Source organism: Python bivittatus, unplaced genomic scaffold (genome assembly GCF_059951505.1).
Source record: "Python bivittatus isolate LINGU-HERP-01145 unplaced genomic scaffold, Pbiv_v1 ctg000980_np1212, whole genome shotgun sequence".
Taxonomy (NCBI): Eukaryota; Metazoa; Chordata; class Lepidosauria; order Squamata; family Pythonidae; genus Python; species Python bivittatus.
This window is the reverse complement of record NW_028277125.1, coordinates 16084319-16104900: the sequence shown is the minus strand read 5'-3', so window position 1 is coordinate 16104900 and position 20582 is coordinate 16084319. Positions and strand designations below refer to the sequence as shown.

Sequence of the window (20582 nt, the reverse complement as noted above, 5' to 3'; positions counted from 1 at the left end):
TCCCCTTCAAGTTTCTCCTTCATTCCATCCTTATCAGGCTGAATAAGGCTGATACCAGTTCATCTAGGCAACATGAATATCATCTAGCTGGAGTCCAAGTGGTCAGGAGGCATGTTGGACACCAAGAGAAAGGTGGATAGATGGGCAAACTGATGCACATGGAGGACCTCCCTCTGGGTAAGAAGAAACTTGGATGTGGATAACATTTTGCTTTGTTCTTATAAGTATGTTTACAACCAAATCTGTTGCTAGATTTTAAATTTCAGTACAATGAATCAGTTCTCTTTTGCCCATCTGTCATCCCTACTTTAGACCATCATATTAAACCACACACCATCCCAATTTAAGCAGGTGACAACTGGGGAAAAATCTTTTCAATATGGCTTTTCTTTTATGAAATGTCTTCCCTAGAGAAGCTTACCTATCACCCTCCTTACAGTTCAAGTGCAAAAACATCTGAGTTTCTTTCTTCTTTTTCCTTTGGAGTTTTTTATGCCAAATTTAATCTACTGGAATGGATTATATAATCCATTTGCTATATTTGTTTACCCTCTCATTTTCTCATTATTGTTTTATTATATATTTATTTTGCTAGCTGAAGAAAAATTGTCAAAACTTTGCTTACTGCGGCTTAGTATCACCTTCAACTTTGAAGAATATGTCAGAATAAGTAGAAATGTTTAATCGTTTTATGGGACTGAGTCCTTTATTACGCTGAATCATGCACAAATTTGTTATCATGGGTTGGAACAGTAGCAGAAGACTCAATATCCTTGAAGTTATTGTGGACTGACTTTATCGCTTATTACACTGAGAATGTGTAAGCTTTATTCAAGCTTATTTCATCTAAAAGGTTTATTACAGGCCTAGTGAGCTATGACATTCACTAAAGTCAGCCTATTATGGATCACAGAATGGGCTGATCTGATGCATCTGGTCACTGAAACAAAGGCCATCTATAGTAATTTTATAACAAAAAAAATTCCTAGGGTGCTGAGGTTTTCAGTTTGCAGCCATATAAGCTTTTCTGAAATCTGCTTTTATTCCTCTCAAAAGTTTTTTATGCTAAGGTAATATTTATTTTCTTCCAAAACAGTTCTTTAAAAACAACAACAACTGTAGTTTTAGAAGGGGAAGAATCATTTTAGAATGTAACAATGGTGATTTATTGGTTTGATTCCAGGTTTGTGGATAAATTGTGGTTTTTACAGTTGTGTACCTTCTGAATCACATAGCAAATTACAGTTTGCTGCAAGGAAAAGCTTCTGAAAAGGGAAGTGTAGAGTTAAGTGCAATATTCATCATAGCTTGTGTACAAAATGACAAAACTGGACTTGTTTAATCTGAACTGGAACAGCACACTTCTCATATTGTAAAAATAGACATTGACTATCCATCTGATGGAAATAAACAATCTTTTGCATAGTCACCATAGTCACCATAGACATCTTTGGGGGTGGGGGGTGTCAAAATCTGCAAGATGGTGGGTATGGCATTGCAATCCAAGCCCTGCCGTTTGGCACGTGCATATATTCAAAGGGGGCAGGACTTGGATCTCAACATTGTGCCTGCTATCTTTGACACACATCTCTGGATGCCACTAGTGTTCACTACAAGGCTTCCCAACTAGAAACATCTAGATACACACACCGTAAATGTTTTGTTTATGGTCCTTCAGAAATCTTCCCCATTGACTTGAGTCCTGTGAGAGTAAAGTCCTTTCTTCAACTCCTGGTAACTTCATGGACACATCTGGATTAGTCTTTTTGGCAACAATATGGAAGTGGCTTGCCATTGTCTTCTTCCAGGTTATTTTTTCCAACTTTCCAGTTTTAGTCCACAGTCTTGGTATTTCTGGTAGTCGCCTGTCCCAATACTAACTAGGCCCAATGCTACTTAGCCTCTTCAGTTCATTGACTAGGTTCTGTCACCTGATCCCAATCTAAGATGAAATTGTTCAGCCAACTGATCCTGGCTAGTTGGAAAATAGGAGGGATTAAACTGAATCTAATAAATAATTGTGCAACTAGTGTTTCAGATTAGGAATCATTTGGTAATTCCCAGCTTCTTTCAAAAGAAAAGGCAAGTAATGTCTCCCATTGACATTTACTGCTGGTGACTTCATGGACAGTATGGAGATGGCTTGCTATTGTCCTCTCCCAGGTTTATTTGATTTCCTAGTCTGATCCACACTCCTGGTATTCCTTGTGGTCTTCCATCCAAGTACTAACCAGGTCTGGGCCTGATAGCTTCTAAGCACAAGGCCAGGTAGTACCCTTTGTTGAGGTTATATGCCAGTGCTTTAATTATCATAAAAATGTATTATTGAAATAATTAATGCAAAAAATGAAATTTTGTTTAAATTGTTGTGGAAATTCCTTATGGTTTAGGTTACTGATACAAATCACCTTTATTTAAGTTAATTTACCCTGGTCTATAGCTTGAGCTATAGGCAAGACCCAAGATGCTTGATAATTTTCTAAGGGGTCCATGGTACTTGGATCCAAAAACAATTATTCCTCAGAAGGGACAAACCGGAGAGACCCTCTCTCAATATTAAACAGATATACTTTTCTTTCCAAAGTCATTGAGTTCACACTTTACTGTCAAGCAGTTTTTAAAAGTGTCTGCCTTGAATACAAAAGATTGGAAAATTTATTTCTAGACAATACTCTGAGAGAATGGACATCCCATTTATTTTCTGTAATGCCTGCAGTGTCAGTTTAAATGGCTTTCATGATTGGAAAACATTGAATTTTGGTAAGATGTAATTTGGCAAACTTGCTTCCTGTCAGGACATTTTTCAAGAGGGTAGGATTAGTTGAACTCTTGAGTGATAATGAACAGGGAGGGTGGTGCCCCCATCGTGACTGGAGGTTAGATAAAATAATATTGCATAATACTGAATGGACAGCATGAGTCGTAGGTTCACACAACATTCTTAACCTGATTATTGAATTAACCCATTTTCTAGATTCTTTCAATAGAACGAAGCACATAAAGTAATCAGTCTGGGATCCCACAGTACATTAAGCCAATGAAAAAAACTAAAACCAGAACAGGAAAACACCAAAAGGACATAACACTAACTAAACTCAGCACGTTGTGTGAATGCAGCTGGTCATTTACAATTATCTGGCTAAGCTTGTTGTAGGAACCCAACCACTTATTGCCTGGGTTCATACATCAAGGCAAATCATATTGTCATTTCTTTTGTTTTGGATTAGCATATTGTATGAACCAAGCCATTGTGGCTTGTTTGACGTATCATGGTTAGAACAAACCATGTGATGGATGAATCCAACCTTTTTTGTAAGTGACTTTAAACTTTTTCACTTATCTCCTCTCTTTAATAGTGCCAATCTTTATTATAATGATCATAATTACTATTATATTAATTTATAAGGAGTAACCCTAATAATTACCCATTAAATGTAAATCCCTCTGGACAAACATGAAGACCAATATATTCTTGAAGTTATTTTTGTGATTTTTTTTTTTATCAGCAAACCACTGATGAACACTTTATTAACCATTTTATTACCAAACCACTTTGATTAACGTAGCAAGCAATTTATCAAAACTGATTTCTAACCCTATATGAAATGTATTTAATTAAAATGGGAATCAAATTAATATATGTTTGACAAATGGACTATATACTTAACAGGCATAACCTGATCAACGAAATTAACCCATTTTCTGAGTTTAAACAACATACTGAAACAGAGATGAATCAACATTTGAATTCACACATGCCAAGGACAGAATATCTGACTAAGCTTAGCAGCTTGAAATGTTAAGCAAACGTCTACTAACTACTACTAACTACTGAGATCATTAAACATAATGTGTGGACATACAGATTAAAGAAAATCTACACCTAGACTTTCAGTCTATCTACAATACACAACAGACTGGTTATTCAGATTACCACATATTTCAAGTATCAAAAGTTGAAAACAAAACCAAGATATTAATGGAGCATGATTGTTGAGTTTGTCATGTGGTTTGGTATAGGTATAGGTTCTTCCAGTTGATCTTAACTGATGTCATGAACACACTGATGTAGGTTTCTTGGGACAATGTAGAAGTTGTTTGCTATAGTCTTCTTCTGGGGTATTTTTAACTTAACTGGTATTCCTGAAGTCCCCCATCCAAGTACTGACCACATCTAATCCTGCTTAGCTTCCAAACCCAGAGAAAATCACCCAGATGTCTCCCACTACTTGTATAAGTATTCCAAAGCAGAAAAGTAGGATGCTTTTATGATTCATGGTTAGAGAGCCAGACTTGGACAGAGAAATCCTGGTTCCAGTCTCTATTCAGCAGTAAAACTTACTGAGTAATCTTGGGCCAGTCATTCTCTCTCAGTCTATTAAACCAGTTTTACAGGGAAGTTGGCAAGGGAGTTGAAACGTAAGAAAATACTTTGAATGATAATTTTTAAACAATGTTTAAACCTCTTTGTAGAAGTTAAAACTGTAGCTAGTACATTTTTTGTGTTTAGTCTTCATTAAAAATGTTTCTCATTACAGACATAAATGAATGTGCCACGGAAAATGTGAGCTGTGAAGACCAATGCTGCAATACTGTTGGCAGTTATTATTGTTAAGTGTCCAGCAGGCCAGAAACTGGGCGAAGGCAAGACATCTTGTGAAGGTAGCAATCTGTCCACCATTTCTTGCTTGGTTAGCCATGTGGCAAACTTCTGATTTTTTTTTTTTTTAAAGGCTTGAGTTTTTGATCAGATGCTATGTGAGCTGTTAATTTTAAACTCCAGATATAAGATTATGTCTGAATTATCAATCTGTAATTGCAAGCAAGGGCACGTCATGAATATGAAGTTCAAGGGAGCACTTCAGTTGTTCTCTTCCAAGACTGCAGGCAACATGGAGTACTGCACGCAGCAAAGTTTAAAGCCTTGTCTAGAATTCACTATATAAAATAGGCACCTAAGGGATCCAGTGGGTTTTCAGAAGGCACTTGGGGATCAGTTCTCTGATAGGCAATCCTATTCAGTGCCTCATGAGCGGCTGGTGTCAGGGAGTGAGCCGGGCATCACACATTATTATCCCCAAGCGGCCTCTTTCTGAGGGGTGATCCCATTTGGTGCCTCAGTTTACTAAGGCCCTTCAGGAGATGAAGTGCTAGAAATGACACTTAGAGCACTATTGGAGGTCTAGAAGCACAAGTATTTGCCCATGTTCAGGCCTACGCTGTGGCTATAAGGGTGGCAAATAATGCTCACTTCTCCTCCCTTAATATGTCAGAGAGCTGCTGTCCAGCAGCCCTGTATAGGGTAGTGAGCTCCCTGTTTCACTCCTTCCTTATTGAGCCATTCTAATCTGTGTTGGTGGAGGAGGAAAGGTCAGTCCAGTGGCACCTGATATGTGGGGTGCTGGAGGAATTGGTCTTGTCTTCCTTGCTTTTTAACATGTATGTGAAGCAACTGGGAGGGGTTATTTGATGGTTCAGGGTGTGGTGTCATCAATATGTAGATGATACCCAATTGTACATCAACACCCCAGGCTATAGGGGAGATGCTGTTGACTCTCATTCCTGATGCCTGGAGATTGTCAGAGTCTGGATGAGAGAGAACAGACTGAAGTTGAACCCTGGCAAGTTGAAGTTCCTGATGATACATCGGGGGTCCTCTGTCGCTACCAGAGGTACTCCTTGATGGACAAGCAGTACCCATGAGGGAGCAGGTTCATGACTTGGGGTCCTGCTGGACTCACAGCTCCCACTGGTTCAGCAGATGGCAACCATAGGTAGAGGGGTCTATACCCAACTTCAGTTGGTGCACCAATTGCAGCCTTTCCTGTTACTGAAACAAGAGTAACTCCTGCCCTTATTGCCACCTATCTAGATTACTGTAAAGCACTCTACTTGGGGCTACCCTTAAGGAATATTTGGAAACTGCAGTTGATTCAAACTGCATTGGCTGCCAATTGGTTTCTGGGCCTGATTTAAGGTGCTTGTTTTGACCTATAAAGCCTTTCATGATTTGGCAACAGATACCTTCAGGACCGTCTTTTCCAGCCAGCTTTGGCCCAACTGATTAAATCTAGTGGGGAGAAACTGTTGCAAATCTAACATTTTCAGGAGGCTTGGGGGGCTGAGGCAAGGAAGCACTGCTTTTTGGTTGCCACACTGACATTGTGGAATAGCCCCCTGTGGAGATCACACTGGCTCCCTCTCTGCTGGTTTTCTACAAGCTTCTAAAGACCAAACTTGTTCAGACAGTCTTCCTCTGACTGGAGTTGTTGTTGCCATCTCTTACTTTCTTTCCATTCTCATAAATGTTGTGTTTTCATTTTTGTATGGGGGTTTGCTTTATATTATATTTTTCTATTTGAGTCTCCAAGAGACATTTTTTTATTGTAGCAGCATACAACTATGTAGAATGAATGAATGAATGAATGAATGAATGAATGAATGATTGATTGATTGATTGATTGATTGATTGATTGCTGGGAAGCAACAACAGAAGGAGAATACTGCTATTCCAGTCCAGGACTGTGAACTTCTATTTGGCCACTGTATGACATAGTATGCTGGACTATAATGCTCTGATGAAACCCTGGCTCATCAAAGCCCAAGTTAGAGCCACTGTTTGTGATTCAAAATGGGAGCAATGCTATTTCTCTTATCTACACCAAAAACACTGAACTTGGCATGCCGGATGGAAAAAATTGATTGTGTTGTGATCTCCCACATGTTTAAAATTGTGGAAGTAGTACAGAACATAGCTGTTGGTTTTTTGCACATTTGTTTTGTTTTGGAGGGCAAGTTGCATATATTTTTCTTTATGTATGATCTTTGCTGAATTCAGATGTAATATAAACATAATGCAATACAATATACAGTGGTACCTCGGGTTATGAACTTAATTCGTTCCGTGACTCTGGTCGCAGCCTGAATTGGTCGCAACCCGAAGCAAATTTCCCCATAAGGTTCAATGTAATTACCGTTAATCCATTCTGGCGTGGAGGACAGGGAGGCGGCTATTGCTTGGAGGGAGAGTCCCCCTCCCTACAACCACATGTCAGGGGCGGAAAATGGCCACGGACCACGTGTCGGGGCAGAAAAATGGCCGTGGACCACGTGTCAGGGGCGGAAAAATGGCCACGGACCACGTGTCAGGGGCGGAAAATGGCCACGGACCACGTGTCGGGCGGGAAAATGGCCGCAGACCACGTGTCGGGGCAGAAAAATGGCTGCGGACCACGTGTCAGGGGCGGAAAATGGCCACGGACCGTGTCACGGGAGGGAAAATGGCCACATATCCTGTTCATACCCCGAGGCAGAGTTCACAAACCGAAGCAAAATTTTGTGGCCGGAGCTGGTCGTAACCCGAAAAGTTCATTAACAGAAGCGTTCGTAACCCGAGGTTCCACTGTAAAGATATAATTGGTGTGCTTTAACATCACAATGCAGTGGGTTTTAGGCTTTATAATATTCAGTAGAATGTGACCTTTTGTCAACTCACTATAACAAACAAAACTCTCATTTTGATGCTTGACTACTTGGAACAGGCATTGTATTCTCCAACTAGAGAGACAGGAACAGATATTCCTGTGCAAATCTCTTGGAAAATACTTTATCAGGATCTTGGGAAAAGAATTTTGCTGAAATTATTTTTTAGGTTTCATTTTCAGTTGTGAGCTGATTACCCTTCAAGAAAGTTGTCCTAATTAAGTTAAAGTCTCAAAGTTTCCCTGTGTATTTTATATGCTAGCGAACATTTCTTAGCCAAACAGCTTGCTACATCTGCAATGAACTGTTCATTGTGCTGTTCATTGTGGTTTGCAGTCTTCATTTTGCCTATAGCTGTTATTTAATCCAAGATGTCAATTTGGGGTGAATTAGTTGCTGCTACTGACCAAGTAGAAATACAGGGTTCTGAGATATTACCCATCAAAGCTGGTGCTTGCTGTGGAAGCCAGAGCAACTGCCATGAGGTAGCTAATTATAAATGTGCCATGTAATGTCAATGCATAAGGAGATTTTCTTCCAATGAATCAATGTTCCAGTATTCTGTATTTAAAGCTATGTTAGGGTTTGTTTCAGGGGATGATAGAATATCTTATTACATTGTAGAGATTGCTGTAGCACTGATCAGGTTTTGTAACCTGATGTTATGATGCATTCTGAGTTTTGTACAGTTAGATGCACTTGTGATTTGCCTTTCATTTATTAACACTTGCTCCATTAGCTAAAGGATCTTTATTCTCCATCTGATATGCCTGATTTAAGGAAGGAAAGGAATAATGGTACTTTATTACTTGCTGGAAGAAGCACATCTGAATCTTCACAGCCCTGATCCTGTATGAGAGGTTGATAAAATTTCTGGTCAGCTTCTCAGATATTTGAATTTGTATAACAAAAAAATTAAAAAGCAGACAGCTCTTTAATAACAAAGGCCACCCTTGGCGTTGGTCTTAGAAATGATTTGATTCTGCATCTCTTACTCCGTGCAAACATTATACATTTGACCATTTAAGAAAAAGTCTTGGATTCTGCCAGTGCTTGGCTGGAGATTTGTACACGGGAGAAGATTACATTGAGGTACATTTCCCATGGGCAAGAAAATCTATGTTGCAAATAGAGATTTGCAGATCTGTAAAATTTGTTTTGGCCTACTTGTCCCTTTGGTAGTATGTTTTAAGACATGGTATTTTCTGTAAGAAGGTTTTGAAAAATCTGAACAAATACACATGAGATATTTCCATCATGATCAACCTCTAAAATTCTCAGCACACATTCTGCAGCACTCACATCTTCCGTGTTTTCTAGAATGATTATGTGATATTCCTTTAGTTAGCATTTGTTCTGCCATGGATTCCTCTAAGGGTGAAATCCTCAAATCTGTTCCTAGAGAAATCCATTAAACATTCTTTTACATCTTTATTTGCACATATTTGGAAAAAGGGGCTAGAAATGTGAATGCTAGGTTTGCATAATTGTGGTCCTGGGCAAAATTGACGGAGGTGGACTTTTTGCAACTAGTTGCTAATAGACCTTTGCCTTCTTTAGTTCAGCAAGCATCTGATGCTTCACTCCCCAAGAGCTCATGAGAAGGAGGCAAGCATGATAGGAAGGCTCAGGAGTATATGTTTCTGAATACTCTTGCATGTGTTCCTGCATAGGGATAGGGACTTTCCTTGAATGTGCTATTTATTTTTCTCCTTAAATTTCTCCATGAAGTACTATCTTGGCATTTTGCTTCCTTTCCAACATATCTGCTACAGTCTCCAGTGGGGCCATCCAGGTAAACTTCATGATGGACCACAGAAAGGAGGTTGGATGTCACATATAGCAAATTTTCCCTCCCAAGTTAAAAGTTAAAAAGCTTCATCACTTGATGCCGCTAAACAGAATTCCAGAGTATAACAGCTGTACTTACAATGTTTAGGATTCAGTCTTTCTATTTCTGCTGTAAATGTATAGTATTTGCTGTTCAGAATTAGAGCATTCATATATACCAAAATGCTATGACAATCATTTCCTTAGAACCATTTCCTTTCAGTTGGAAAACCTCAAGTTCAAATAATTTCCTTCCTTAAGCTTTGTCTGTCTGATTCAGGATTTCACTCAGACAAGCCCTTTTGTTTCCAAGTAGTTTTAATAGGCTAGGTGCACTGTAGTGTGAATGCTTGCTGCAATTAAATTTTACCCCCCACTCCTTTTGCCATGGCAGGAAGCTGATGAGTTAACTCCTTCAGAAAACTACCAGCTGCTATTGCTGCCACACTGCAAGAATGAGGAAAGTGTGAGCGTTTTCTTTACCTTTAACCGAGGTTTTCCATTCTGCTCTTGTGTGATTTTAATTTGATTGGCTTTATATAATTCACACATTAGAAAGTGGGGGAAGTAAGCCAGAAGCCTTGTTAACATTGCCTGCTGTTAACGTGGCTGATGCTGACTTGATATTGTTATGCTCCATGGATGTCACTGTGTTTTTCATCCATCATGTTGTTAATGAACACTTAACGCTTTTCTAGCTCACTAAACCGAGTCAATCCATACATCCTCCAGACGCCAGTTATTTCTTTAACTATAAAGATTTATCCATCATAATGCCACTTATTGTTTTGAGAAGGGTGTTTGGGGACACAACTGGCTATTAGTGTCAGACCCAGATTGGTTGTTGCAAATGTAGGTTTGTGAGTTTCAAGCATGGGAAAAAAGCCCCTGGGTCATGGGGAGATCATTGGTGGCTTCCCATAAAGAATGTGGTCCTGGTTCATAGGGCTTTAGAAAGACATGGCTTTAGCCACAACAGACTAGCAAAACTTTTTGAAAGGTGCTTCTAACAGCTAGATTGCTTGACTGTGTTACAATACCTTGCAGTGTAGGCATATTCACCCTTCAACAGGAATTATCTTATTCTGGATGCTAGCTAGGCATGAATTCCTGGTTCAGTGTTTCCAAACCAGAGTGGGTGCAACAGAGCATGTCTACAGCTTCTTAAACGAAGTGTCTCTTTGCCAGAAGTGTGTGGGAAAGGAATTGCAGACAGATGTTTCATTTATGCCTCTTTGTACTCTGAAGCATTTTTCTGCTCTTGAAAATGAAGTGCTAATTTCCTAAGCCCTTCCTGGCATTCCATCATTCTTTTTTCAACTGATACCAACCATAATGTTTAGAAGCTCCTGAACATGTTTGGTCCTGGCTGGACTGCTCGAAGGTCTATTATTATTATTATCAAATGTTAATCTAGGGAGCCCACTTAATATGTGGGAACATTTTGATGTGTGGCTGCAGTTCACTTCCAAACTGATAGGTACTCAATCACCTGGGTTTATTATTAAAGGAGATTTGAAGGACTTCTAACAAAGGTTCATTTGCCCATACAGATAGCCAACTAGTCATGCCTTCTATTTGATAATGTAAGCTGTACTAAAGCCAGTGTCCCCATTCTTCCTTCTTTGATAGAGTTACCAGCTTAATAGAACAGCCATAAACACGGTTTACCCAGATCTTAGCAAAGGGTTCAACAGCAAAGAGTTCAATGGGTTTATTAAGTGTCCTTAATAAAATGGTAAAATATGGGCTAGATGATACAACTGGACTCACAGTTGACTGAATGACTGCACCCAAAGCATGTCCATTAGTTGGGCCACACTTCAACTTGGAGGGAAGCATTGTGTGATGTGCCACAGGGCTCTGTCCTGGATGGTGTGCCATACTACATTTTTAATCAATTATTTGAATGAGGGAATACTTAACAATGTATTGTCGAAGGCTTTCACGGCCGGCATACGATGGCTGGTGTGGGTCTTCCGGGCTGTGTGGCCGTGTTCTTGAAATTTTGTTTCCTAACGTTTCGCCAGCACCTGTGACCGGCATCTTCAGAGTGCAGGAGCACAGATCCCCCCCCCCCAGATCTCTATAAATACCCACAGAAGGGTCACATCACCCTGGGCACAGAGAGAACTGCTCCTGTCTGTGCTCCTGCACTCTGAGGATGCCGGTCACAGGTGCTGGCGAAACGTTAGGAAACAAAACTTCAAGAACACGGCCACACAGCCCGGAAGACCCACACCAGAATACTTAACAAGTTTGTAAATGACACACAGCTGGAAGGGTGGCTAATACTTTAGATGAAAGAAGAGTCAAAAAAATCTAGACACACTCAAGCAGTCGGCTGAAATGAATAGGACAGAATTTAATTGGAAGACTAGGATGGGGTGATCTGGTTTGGCAGTAGTACCTGAGAAAAGGATTGACTGAAACATGAACCAGCAGGGAAATGCAGCTACTAAGAAGGCAAATCTTGGGGTACATTAATAGGAACATGATCAGGTTCATAGGAAAAAATTATTGCAGTCTACTCTCCCCTGGTCGGACCCCATTTAGAGTCTTGTATCCAGTTCTGAGCACCACAGGTTTTTGTTTGTTTGTTTGTTTGTTTTTTAAGTAACAAATTGGAGCAAATTAAAAGGAGATCTACCAGCGTGGTGAAGGATCCAGAAACCAAGCCATGTGAGAAATGATTAAAGATTCTGGGCATGTTTAGCCTATAGAAAAGACAATTCAGGGGAGATAGGATGACAGTATCTAAAGGGATGTCACAGAGAAGGAGGAGTGGTCTTATTTTCTTTTTCCCTGGGGGCAGGAGCAGAACTAAACAATTAAAACTATAAGGAGGGAGGTTCAGGCTAGACATTAGGAGGTGCTTCCTGCCTGTATGGGCTGTCAGCCAGTGGAACAGGCTGCCACATGAAATAACAAGTTCAGACCCTTCAGACCAAGGCTAGATGGACATCTCTCAGAAATAGTCTAGTGATCCTTCACTGAACAGATGGTTGGACGAGATGACCTCTAAGGTACTTTCTGTCTCTATGATTCCACAATTTTCTATTTTCCTTTTCTGATTGCATTCTGCAGTTCTTTGGATACATGGCTCAGTTCTCTTGAGATACAGTACTTTGTTTTGGAAAGGACTTGCTGCCTTGGATGTGTATTTTAAGGTATCTCCTAAAGGTTCTCCCATGTTCCATCTTCTATTGGCATAGTGGGGCTTTACATGATACATACCAACAGTACTGATACCAACAGTAGTGGACAATTTCATCCAGTTTTCAACCTTTTCCTTTTTGGGAAGGTTGTGGAGAAGATAGTAGATGCACAGCTTCTGGGGGCTCTGGAGAAAGTAGGCTATCTGGACCCTTTCCAGTCAGGATTCAGGCTGGGTTACAGTACTGAGACACATTGGTTGCATTGTGGATGACCTCTGAAGTGCTCAAGGTGGAGGTGGTGCATCTTTCTTTCACCTCCTAGATCTCTAAGCAGCTTCTGATACCATCAACAAGGGTCCCCTTCTGGACTGGCTTTGGGGCTTGGAGTGGGGGCACTTGGATAGTTCTCCTCCATTCTCCAGGGCCAGTTCCAGTTGGTCTTCATAGAGCATGTGGCAGGTTGAAGTGCAACCTGGGAAAAACAACCAGTAGCAGATTTCCTATTGAGATATGGAAAAGATACTAAAAGTGCTATGTGTGCTTTAAATTCTCTTTAGGAAGGCTAGTCCCCTAGCCTTTGCTTAAGGAAGGGGATATGTGACAAATTAAAGCATCTAGCTGAAAGAAAGTGGTTGGGTCAGTGCCAGGGTCATGGTTTGTTTTTTGTTTTTTGTTTTTAAGGGAAGGATATGACTCTACACAAAACTGACAACACGTAGGCAAAAAAGGAGAAAATGCTAGAAAGCACCTGTACAGTGGCACATATATATCCTGGGTATAGAATATAAAAAGAGGCAGGAAATGTGGGGGGGGGGGTTGTATTGCAAATGCTGCAGGACATGCTGCTGGAGGGGACATCACCTGGTAAATGTGAACTGAAGATGTCAGCCTTGTAAAGTACTTCAGACAAGAAGCACACTCAGGAGTACTAACTCTATGTTTAATGTAAGGTTACATTGACAAAATCTTGCAAGTCTGAAGGTACTCATCCCGTCCCTCACTTTTATTGTCCCAAAAACTAGGGAGGGTCCCTTCTGAGACACTTTTGCCACCCCTCCTCCTGATTCCATTTATCAGATAGTTGTCTAGGCTGCAGCTCTTCCTCCTGTCTCCCAAGGTTATTCCCACATACCATCACAGTGTGAGGTTTGCCCCGTTCGACAGAGAAACTCTCGTGACACGTGTGGTTCACAAAGAAGGTTTACTCATGCGTAACGTAGTAGTCACAAGCAAAGCCAGGACTGGCTTGGTACAATTGCATTACTTGTTATATTCCCCCCTTCCCGCGCTTTTTTCCCGCCTCGCGATCACGTTGCTGCTGCGGATTATCGGCCCCCCAATAATCCCCCTTGATTGTCCATGATGGCAGGTTCGGTCAGGGTCCATTGTCCTTGATTGCCAGTTCCCCTCCGGCTGGGTTGGTCCCTCCCCGTTACGTGCAAGCCCGAGGGTTCTGTGCTGCGTTGCGATCTTGTTTCGCTGCCTGCGGCCCCATTCATTGTTGGCTCGCGCCGTTATCAGTTTATAGTTAAAAGCTTCCGCTGCGGTTTTCCTGTTTGGCTGGGCGCAGGTGGCTCGTTAACTAGCGGCGCTTTCAGTTCCTCTTTTCCCCGCTAGCTACCGCCGGTGGATTCCGCGTGGTCTGGCTGCGAGCTTCCCTGAAGCCCCGTGCTGACCGAACCTGACATACCACCCCCTGAAGACAACTCCCCCCCCTCGGCTCTATTTCGGTTTCCCAGGGTATTTATCGTAAAAGTCCCGCACTAGGTCCGGCGCCCTTATGTGGGTTTTACTCACCCATTCGCTGTGGGACTTGGGAAAATGTTTCCATTGCACTAGGAGCTGGACCTGCCCCTTGTGCCTCCTGGCATCCAGTATCTGGTTGATCTCAAAATGCTGCTCCCCCCCGACCATGATGGGTGGTGGCACTCCCTCTGTCTTGTGCCAGGCGTTCCCCGGCTGGTACAGCTTTAGCAGGCTGCAATGGAACACCGGGTGGATCTTCCCGAGGCTTTTCGGGAGCGTCAGCCTGACGGTTACTGGATTGATGACCTCTGCAATGGGGAACGGCCCCACAAACCTCGGGCTGAGTTTTTTCGATGCCTGGTGCGTCTTTAGGTTTTTGGTTGACAGATATACCTGGTCCCCCACTTTCCACTGCTCCTTGGGGAGCCTCTTGCGGTCCACGTGTTTCTTGTAGTCGGCTTTGGCTCTCTGCAATGCCGCGTGCGCCGCTCGCCGGGTCGCGTCGATTTGGGTGAACCAGGCGTCCAGGGAGTTGATCTGGGATTCTGGCTGAGGCAACTCCGGCATGGGGACGAAGTCTCTCCCGGTGGCTACTTTGAACGGAGTGAACCCGGTACTCTTGTGGACGGCGTTGTTGTATGCCACTTCCGCGAATGGTAGTAGCTCCGCCCAATCGTCCTGTTGGTGCCCCACGTAGCAGTGCAGGTACTGTTCGAGCCCCCCATTCAGGCGTTCCGTGGCTCCGTCCGTCTGCGGGTGCGCCGCGGAAGAAAGAGCTTGCTTCGTCCCCACCCGCTTCAGGAACTCCCTCCAGAACTGCGCGACGAAGTTGCCGCCCCGATCGCTGACAACTCGTCGGGACGCGCCGTGGAGCCGGTAAACATGTTGCACGAATAGTCTCGCCAACCCCTCTGCCGTGGGGACTCGCCGGCATGCTACAAAGTGCGCTTGTTTGGAGAATAAGTCCGTAACCACCCAAATGGCGGTCTTCCCCTTACTCTCCGGGAGCTCTACTATGAAGTCCATGGCGATCTCTTGCCATGGGCCGTCGGGTTCCGCTACCGACTGGAGTAGCCCTCTAGGCTTGCCTTTGGCCCCTTTCGCCGTCGCGCACACCGGGCAACCCCCCGAGTACGCCTCCACGTCCTTACGGAGCGTGGGCCACCAGAACTGCCGCCTAATTAAGTGGAGCGTCTTCACGAAGCCGTAATGCCCCGCGCTCCGGCTGTCGTGGGCTCTTTCCATGACCTCCCGTCGGCAACCCTCGGGCACGTACAGCTTTCCTTCGTGCCACCACAACCCCTCTTGGCTGGTTAGTGCCTCTCGGTTCTGCTTGAGCCAAGCATCCCGCACCGCCGCCTCCACGAACCCTTGCCTTACTTCAGGCGCCGCGTCCCGTCGCTCCCCCTTGGTCTGGCTCCGGGTCACCGCCTTTGCAGCCAGTCTGCTGGCAGGGATGATGGAGTCCACAATCTCCTCCCGTAGGCTGGCGTGCTGGGGCATGCGAGACAGTCCATCGGCTAGGAAGTTGCGCTTCCCGGGGATGTGTTTTAGGGTGAACCTGAACCTCCCGAAGTATTGGGACCACCGCGCCTGTTTGGGGGATAGCTTACGCGGGGTCTTCAGGGCTTCGAGGTTCTTATGGTCCATCCACACCTCGAATGGTTCAGCTGCCCCCTCCAGTAGATGCCTCCACGTGGCCAGTGCCCACTTGACTGCGTACGCCTCTTTCTCCCACACCATCCACCTTCTCTCCGTCTCGGTGAATTTGCGGGAGGCGTAGGCGCATGGGTGGATGGCCCCCTCCGGGCTGGGCTGGAGCAGGACTGCCCCCGTTGCCACGTCTGACGCATCTACTTGGATTATAAACCGCCAATCTGGGTCGGGATGGCGCAGGATCGGCTCCGCTGTGAACCGCCGTTTTAGCTCCTCAAACGCCCCCTGGCATTCTGCAGTCCACGCAAGTGTCATGCTGGGCTTGGGGGGTTTTCCGGTGCCCTTGGTTTTTAGCAGGTCTGTTAGGGGAAGGGCGATTTGGGCAAAGTTCGGGATAAACTGTCTATAGAAGTTCGCAAACCCTAGGAAGCTTTGAAGTTGCCTCCGGGTTCGCGGCGCTTCCCAGCCCAGGACATCCTTTACCTTCGCCGGGTCCATCTCAATTCCCCGGCTGGATATTCGGTAGCCGAGGTAGTCTAGTTGCTCTCGATGGAACTCGCACTTCGATAGCTTCGCGTACAGCTGTGCCTTCAGCAGTCTCTGGAGCACCGTGCGCACCAGGCTCACGTGCTCCGCCAGGGTTTCGGTGTAGATGAGGATGTTGTCCAGGTAGACCAGGACGCCCCGGTAGAGTAGGTCGTGCAGCACCTCATTTATTAGCTGCATAAATACCCCCGGGGCCCCTTTTAATCCAAACGGCATCACGGAAAATTGGTAGCTTCCGAGCGGCGTGTTGAACGCCGTTTTCCATTCATCTTTAGCGCGGATCCTGACCCTGAAGTAAGCTTCGCGCAAGTCCAGTTTTGTGAACACCCTCCCCTTAGACAGGTGCGACATCAAGTCCTTCATCAAGGGGAGGGGGTATTTGTACTCGGTGCTGATTGCGTTCAGCCCCCGGTAGTCCACGCACATTCGGAGCGAGCCATCCTTCTTCTCCCGGAATAGTACCGGGGCCGCTAATGGTGACTTCGCGGGTTGGATGAATCCCCGCGCTAGGTTCTTGTCTATGAACTCCCGCAGAGCCCCCATCTCTCTCCTTGACAGGGAGTACATTTTCGGCTTAGGCAGAGTCGCCCCTGGCTCTAACTCGATGGCGCAATCACTGGGCCGGTGTGGAGGGAGCTGGTCGGACTCCTTCTCCCCGAACGCTGCCGCCAGGTCTCGATACTGCCTCGGGATTCCGCCGCCCGTCATGGGTTCCCCGGACCCTGCCTCTCTCTTTGCAGTTGTCTCGCCAGTCGCCGCTGCCTCCCCATGCCTCAGGATCGTTGCGAGTCTCCGGGGTCCCAGCGCTGCTGCTGCTGCTGTTGCCGCCCGGGTCTCAGGCTCCGTCTGCTCTCGCCCCGTCTCCCGGGGTCTCGGATCCTCCACTTGCCCGTCTGTGGTTGCGGCCGCACCCGTCTCCACGGCTCGGTCCCCTCTGCTCTCGCACTTCGCCGGTCTGTCGACCCCGAACCGCACTGCCTCCGCCGTCCAGTCGACCCGTGGGTTCCGTCGCCGCAGCCACGCCAAGCCGAGTACCACCGCGTAGTCGGCCACCGGGACCACCACAAATCTTAGTTCTTCCCGGTGACTCCCGATCGTCATCTGGACCGGCTCAGTGTAATACTGAGCTGGCCCCCCCCCGCCAGCGTGCCGTCTAGCTGGCTGAATGCAATGGGCTCTCGGAGGCGCCTCAGCTGTAGTCCGAGCCCCGAGACCACAGCTGGGTGCATCAAGCAGTGGGTGCAGCCTGAATCCAGTAGCGCCCGCAGCTGTGCCTCCCCTCCGGATCTCACCCCCCGGATGTGTATTCTCACCCGGAACGGAGGGCAGTCCTCATCTCCGATTGGGTCCGCGCGCCTCGACTCCCCTGCTCGCACTGGGACGCCGTTCAGTGCGAGCGCGCCTCGTTTCCCGCCGGCTCCGAGTCCTCTCCAGAGGACGCCGTCTCCGGGGTCGACCACCCCCCACGTCCTTTTTCGGTCACCGCCGCCACTGCCCCCTTCCGCGGTCGGTCGCCGGCCCTTTTCCCGGTCGCACGCGGGGGCTTGACTTCGGGCCCTGGTGGGGCTCCTTCCCGCTCCGTCGGGCACTGCGCCGCTTGGTGGCCTCTGCCTCCGCACCGGAAGCACAGGTTCGGGGCTCTGGTCGCCTCTCGCCCCCCAGTGGACTGCCGCCAACTGCTCCGCCTTTCCTCGGGGGTTCTCTCCCTCGGCCGGTCCCTCGTCTGGTCCCGTTGCCTCGCGCTTTGTTGGATCTGCCGCCATGCCGATTCCGCCGTTCCGGCCAGCCAGATCCAATCTTTCACTGTGGACGGGTCGTCCCATCCCAGTGCCCACTCCAGGATCTCTGGATTGAGCCCCCTCTTAAAATACTTCACCCTCAGGGACTCCGGCCAGTCCGTGAGCTTCTCTGCCAACCTCCGGAACTCCAGGGCGTACTCCGATACCGACTTGCCCCGCTGTCTGAACTGCAGGATGTCGTCCTCTGCCTGCTTGGCACTCAATGTGTCCTCGAATCTGTCCCGGAGCGCCTGCATGAAGTCCGGGAAACTCCGTAGTTCCGCCGCATTGGCGTCATATAGTCCGATCACCCAGCTAGCTGCTTGGCCATCTAGCAGCTCGGCCACGTAGGATACTCTATCCTCGTCCCTAGCGAATAGGTGACCACCCCTCTGCATGAACCCCCTAACGTGCGTCAAAAAATGCGGCAGCTGTTCAGGGTCCCCTGAGAACTTCCCAGTGATGCCTCGAAGTCTCAGGGCATCTGCCGCCCGTCGGTCCACCGACCGGGGCATCGTGGGCGGTGCCGGCTGGGGTGCCGGACCGCCACCCCCGTTGTTCGCCCCATCGCTCACTGCCGATGGTCCCACTCTCTGTAGCAGGGTCTGGAGCATCGCCTCCATGGCGTCTAGGCGCCGCTCGACTCTCTCCTCTAGTCGGGCGAACTTCTCGTCCCACTCGCGGTTCCGGGACCCTGAACCTCGGGTCATCGTGACGCCTGAACCGTCTGGCCCTTGGTTCACGCACATCGACCACTGCTCGGCTGGAGGGCGCCCGGTCCTGGTCGCTGTCCCGTCGCTCCCGGGTGGCTCTGACCGTCCCTCCTCGAGCCTGGGTCCCTCGTGCTCCAGCTGACCCATGGATTCCTCGTCGCTGGTCATGCCTGTATTGGAAAGGGAAACGCTCCTCGGTGGTACCGGGTAGTGCTAACGGTGAGTCGTGGAGCCTGCAAGTCCAGAGATTCTGGCCTTGAGACAAGGAGGAAGACCAGGAAGAAAATTCTGGAGTGGCTTGTGGACACATGGAGAGACCAGGAGAATGGACTGTGTTGTGTTTAAGGAGTTTCAGATACTGGACAATGGAATTGCCTGAGTAACCCAAACAAAGCAAACAAACAAGCCAAAATGCAGCAGAAGCTTAAGTGAGGAAAAGAGAGTTGAAAGGGTGTGAGTTAAGTAGGATATTTCATGTGTGTTTGTGTATGTGTGTGTGTGTTTCTATACACACTAGGGTTGGTAAATTTTATTTTCACTTGTATATATTGTATTGTATATATTAGCTCACCCTATTGTGTAAGTATCTTTTACAATACTTATATTTTAGAATAAACTCCCACTGGTGCAGAATGCAGTGGTGGACACAGTCTTGGGTGCTACAAAGTTTGCCCATGTAACACCACTGCTGTGTGAGCTGCATTGACTTTCTGGTATGCTACCAGGTGCCATTCAAGGTGCTAGTTATCATGTTTAGAATTCTACGTGGCATGGGGCCAGGTTCCTTGTGAGACCAACCATCTCTGAGGGTTTCTGCCCATTCCACCAGATCAGATGGGGTGAGCAGGCTCCAGGTCCCCTCAATCAAACAGTGCCATTTTGCAGGACTGAGGTGGTGTGCCTTCTCTGTCCCAGTGTCTGTCCTATGGAACAGCCTCCCCTCCAAGATTCAATGGCTCCAACCCTCTTGGTCTTCCAGAAAGCTGTTAAAACTTGACTTTTCCCCATAGCATTAGGGCCAGGATGTTAGGGCAGCCCATTGTATATGTGCGTTTTATGGAACCATAATGTGGTGCCTCAGTTATCTGCTCTTCTTTCCACTGTGTTATTTTCACGGGTCAGGATTTTTATACTGTTTTTGCATGCATTGTTTGCCACCCAGAAGTATGTGCTTAAGTTGGGTCACTATATACATTTTCTAAATAAGTAAAATTTTGCCATTTTGATTCAATTAATTCAAGAACCTTCTTGTTGTATCATTTTCCCATCCTACCTGGCCCTTTCAGGCTGGGGTTGCACGACCTTTTACAGCTAAAGCCCACTCTTACCTCTTTATTTTGATGCAGAAATGAAATATCTTATATGTCACAAAGGCTGAGCATTTTGTGCTGCCCGGATTTCAACAAAGCAGCCTGTGGATTATTTTTTTTTTTAAAGCATTGAGTAAAGAGTTTAGGTTTTGAGCTTACACAAATACACATACATAAGCATGTTACACATAATACTTGAGCTATTGAATCCAGTCCCCTTTTCTGGGAGGAATCCAAACTATAGCATCTACAACAGTAAACTGTCCAGTCTCTGCTTGAACAAATCCAGCAAAAGCCAGACAGCTCTCTGGGTAATTGATTCTACTGTCGTACTGCTCATACCGTTTGGATTTCTTTCCTAAC

The 20582-nt window shown here is 46.0% G+C and overlaps 1 protein-coding gene across 3 annotated transcripts in view; it reads left to right on the top strand.

Moving 5' to 3' along the window:
* Nucleotides 1-20582, top strand: part of LOC112541622 (uncharacterized) — a 174764-nt gene that overhangs the window by 108443 nt on the left and 45739 nt on the right. For all 3 annotated transcript variants that reach the window (XR_015794384.1, XM_088132024.1, XM_088132023.1), the window contains one exon: nucleotides 4539-4662. Coding sequence is in view for 1 of the 3 variants with exons in the window: in XM_088132024.1 (XP_087988150.1) it covers nucleotides 4539-4544 (6 nt within the window). In the remaining 2 variants the exon portion in view is untranslated. The remainder of the gene's footprint in view (nucleotides 1-4538; nucleotides 4663-20582) is intronic.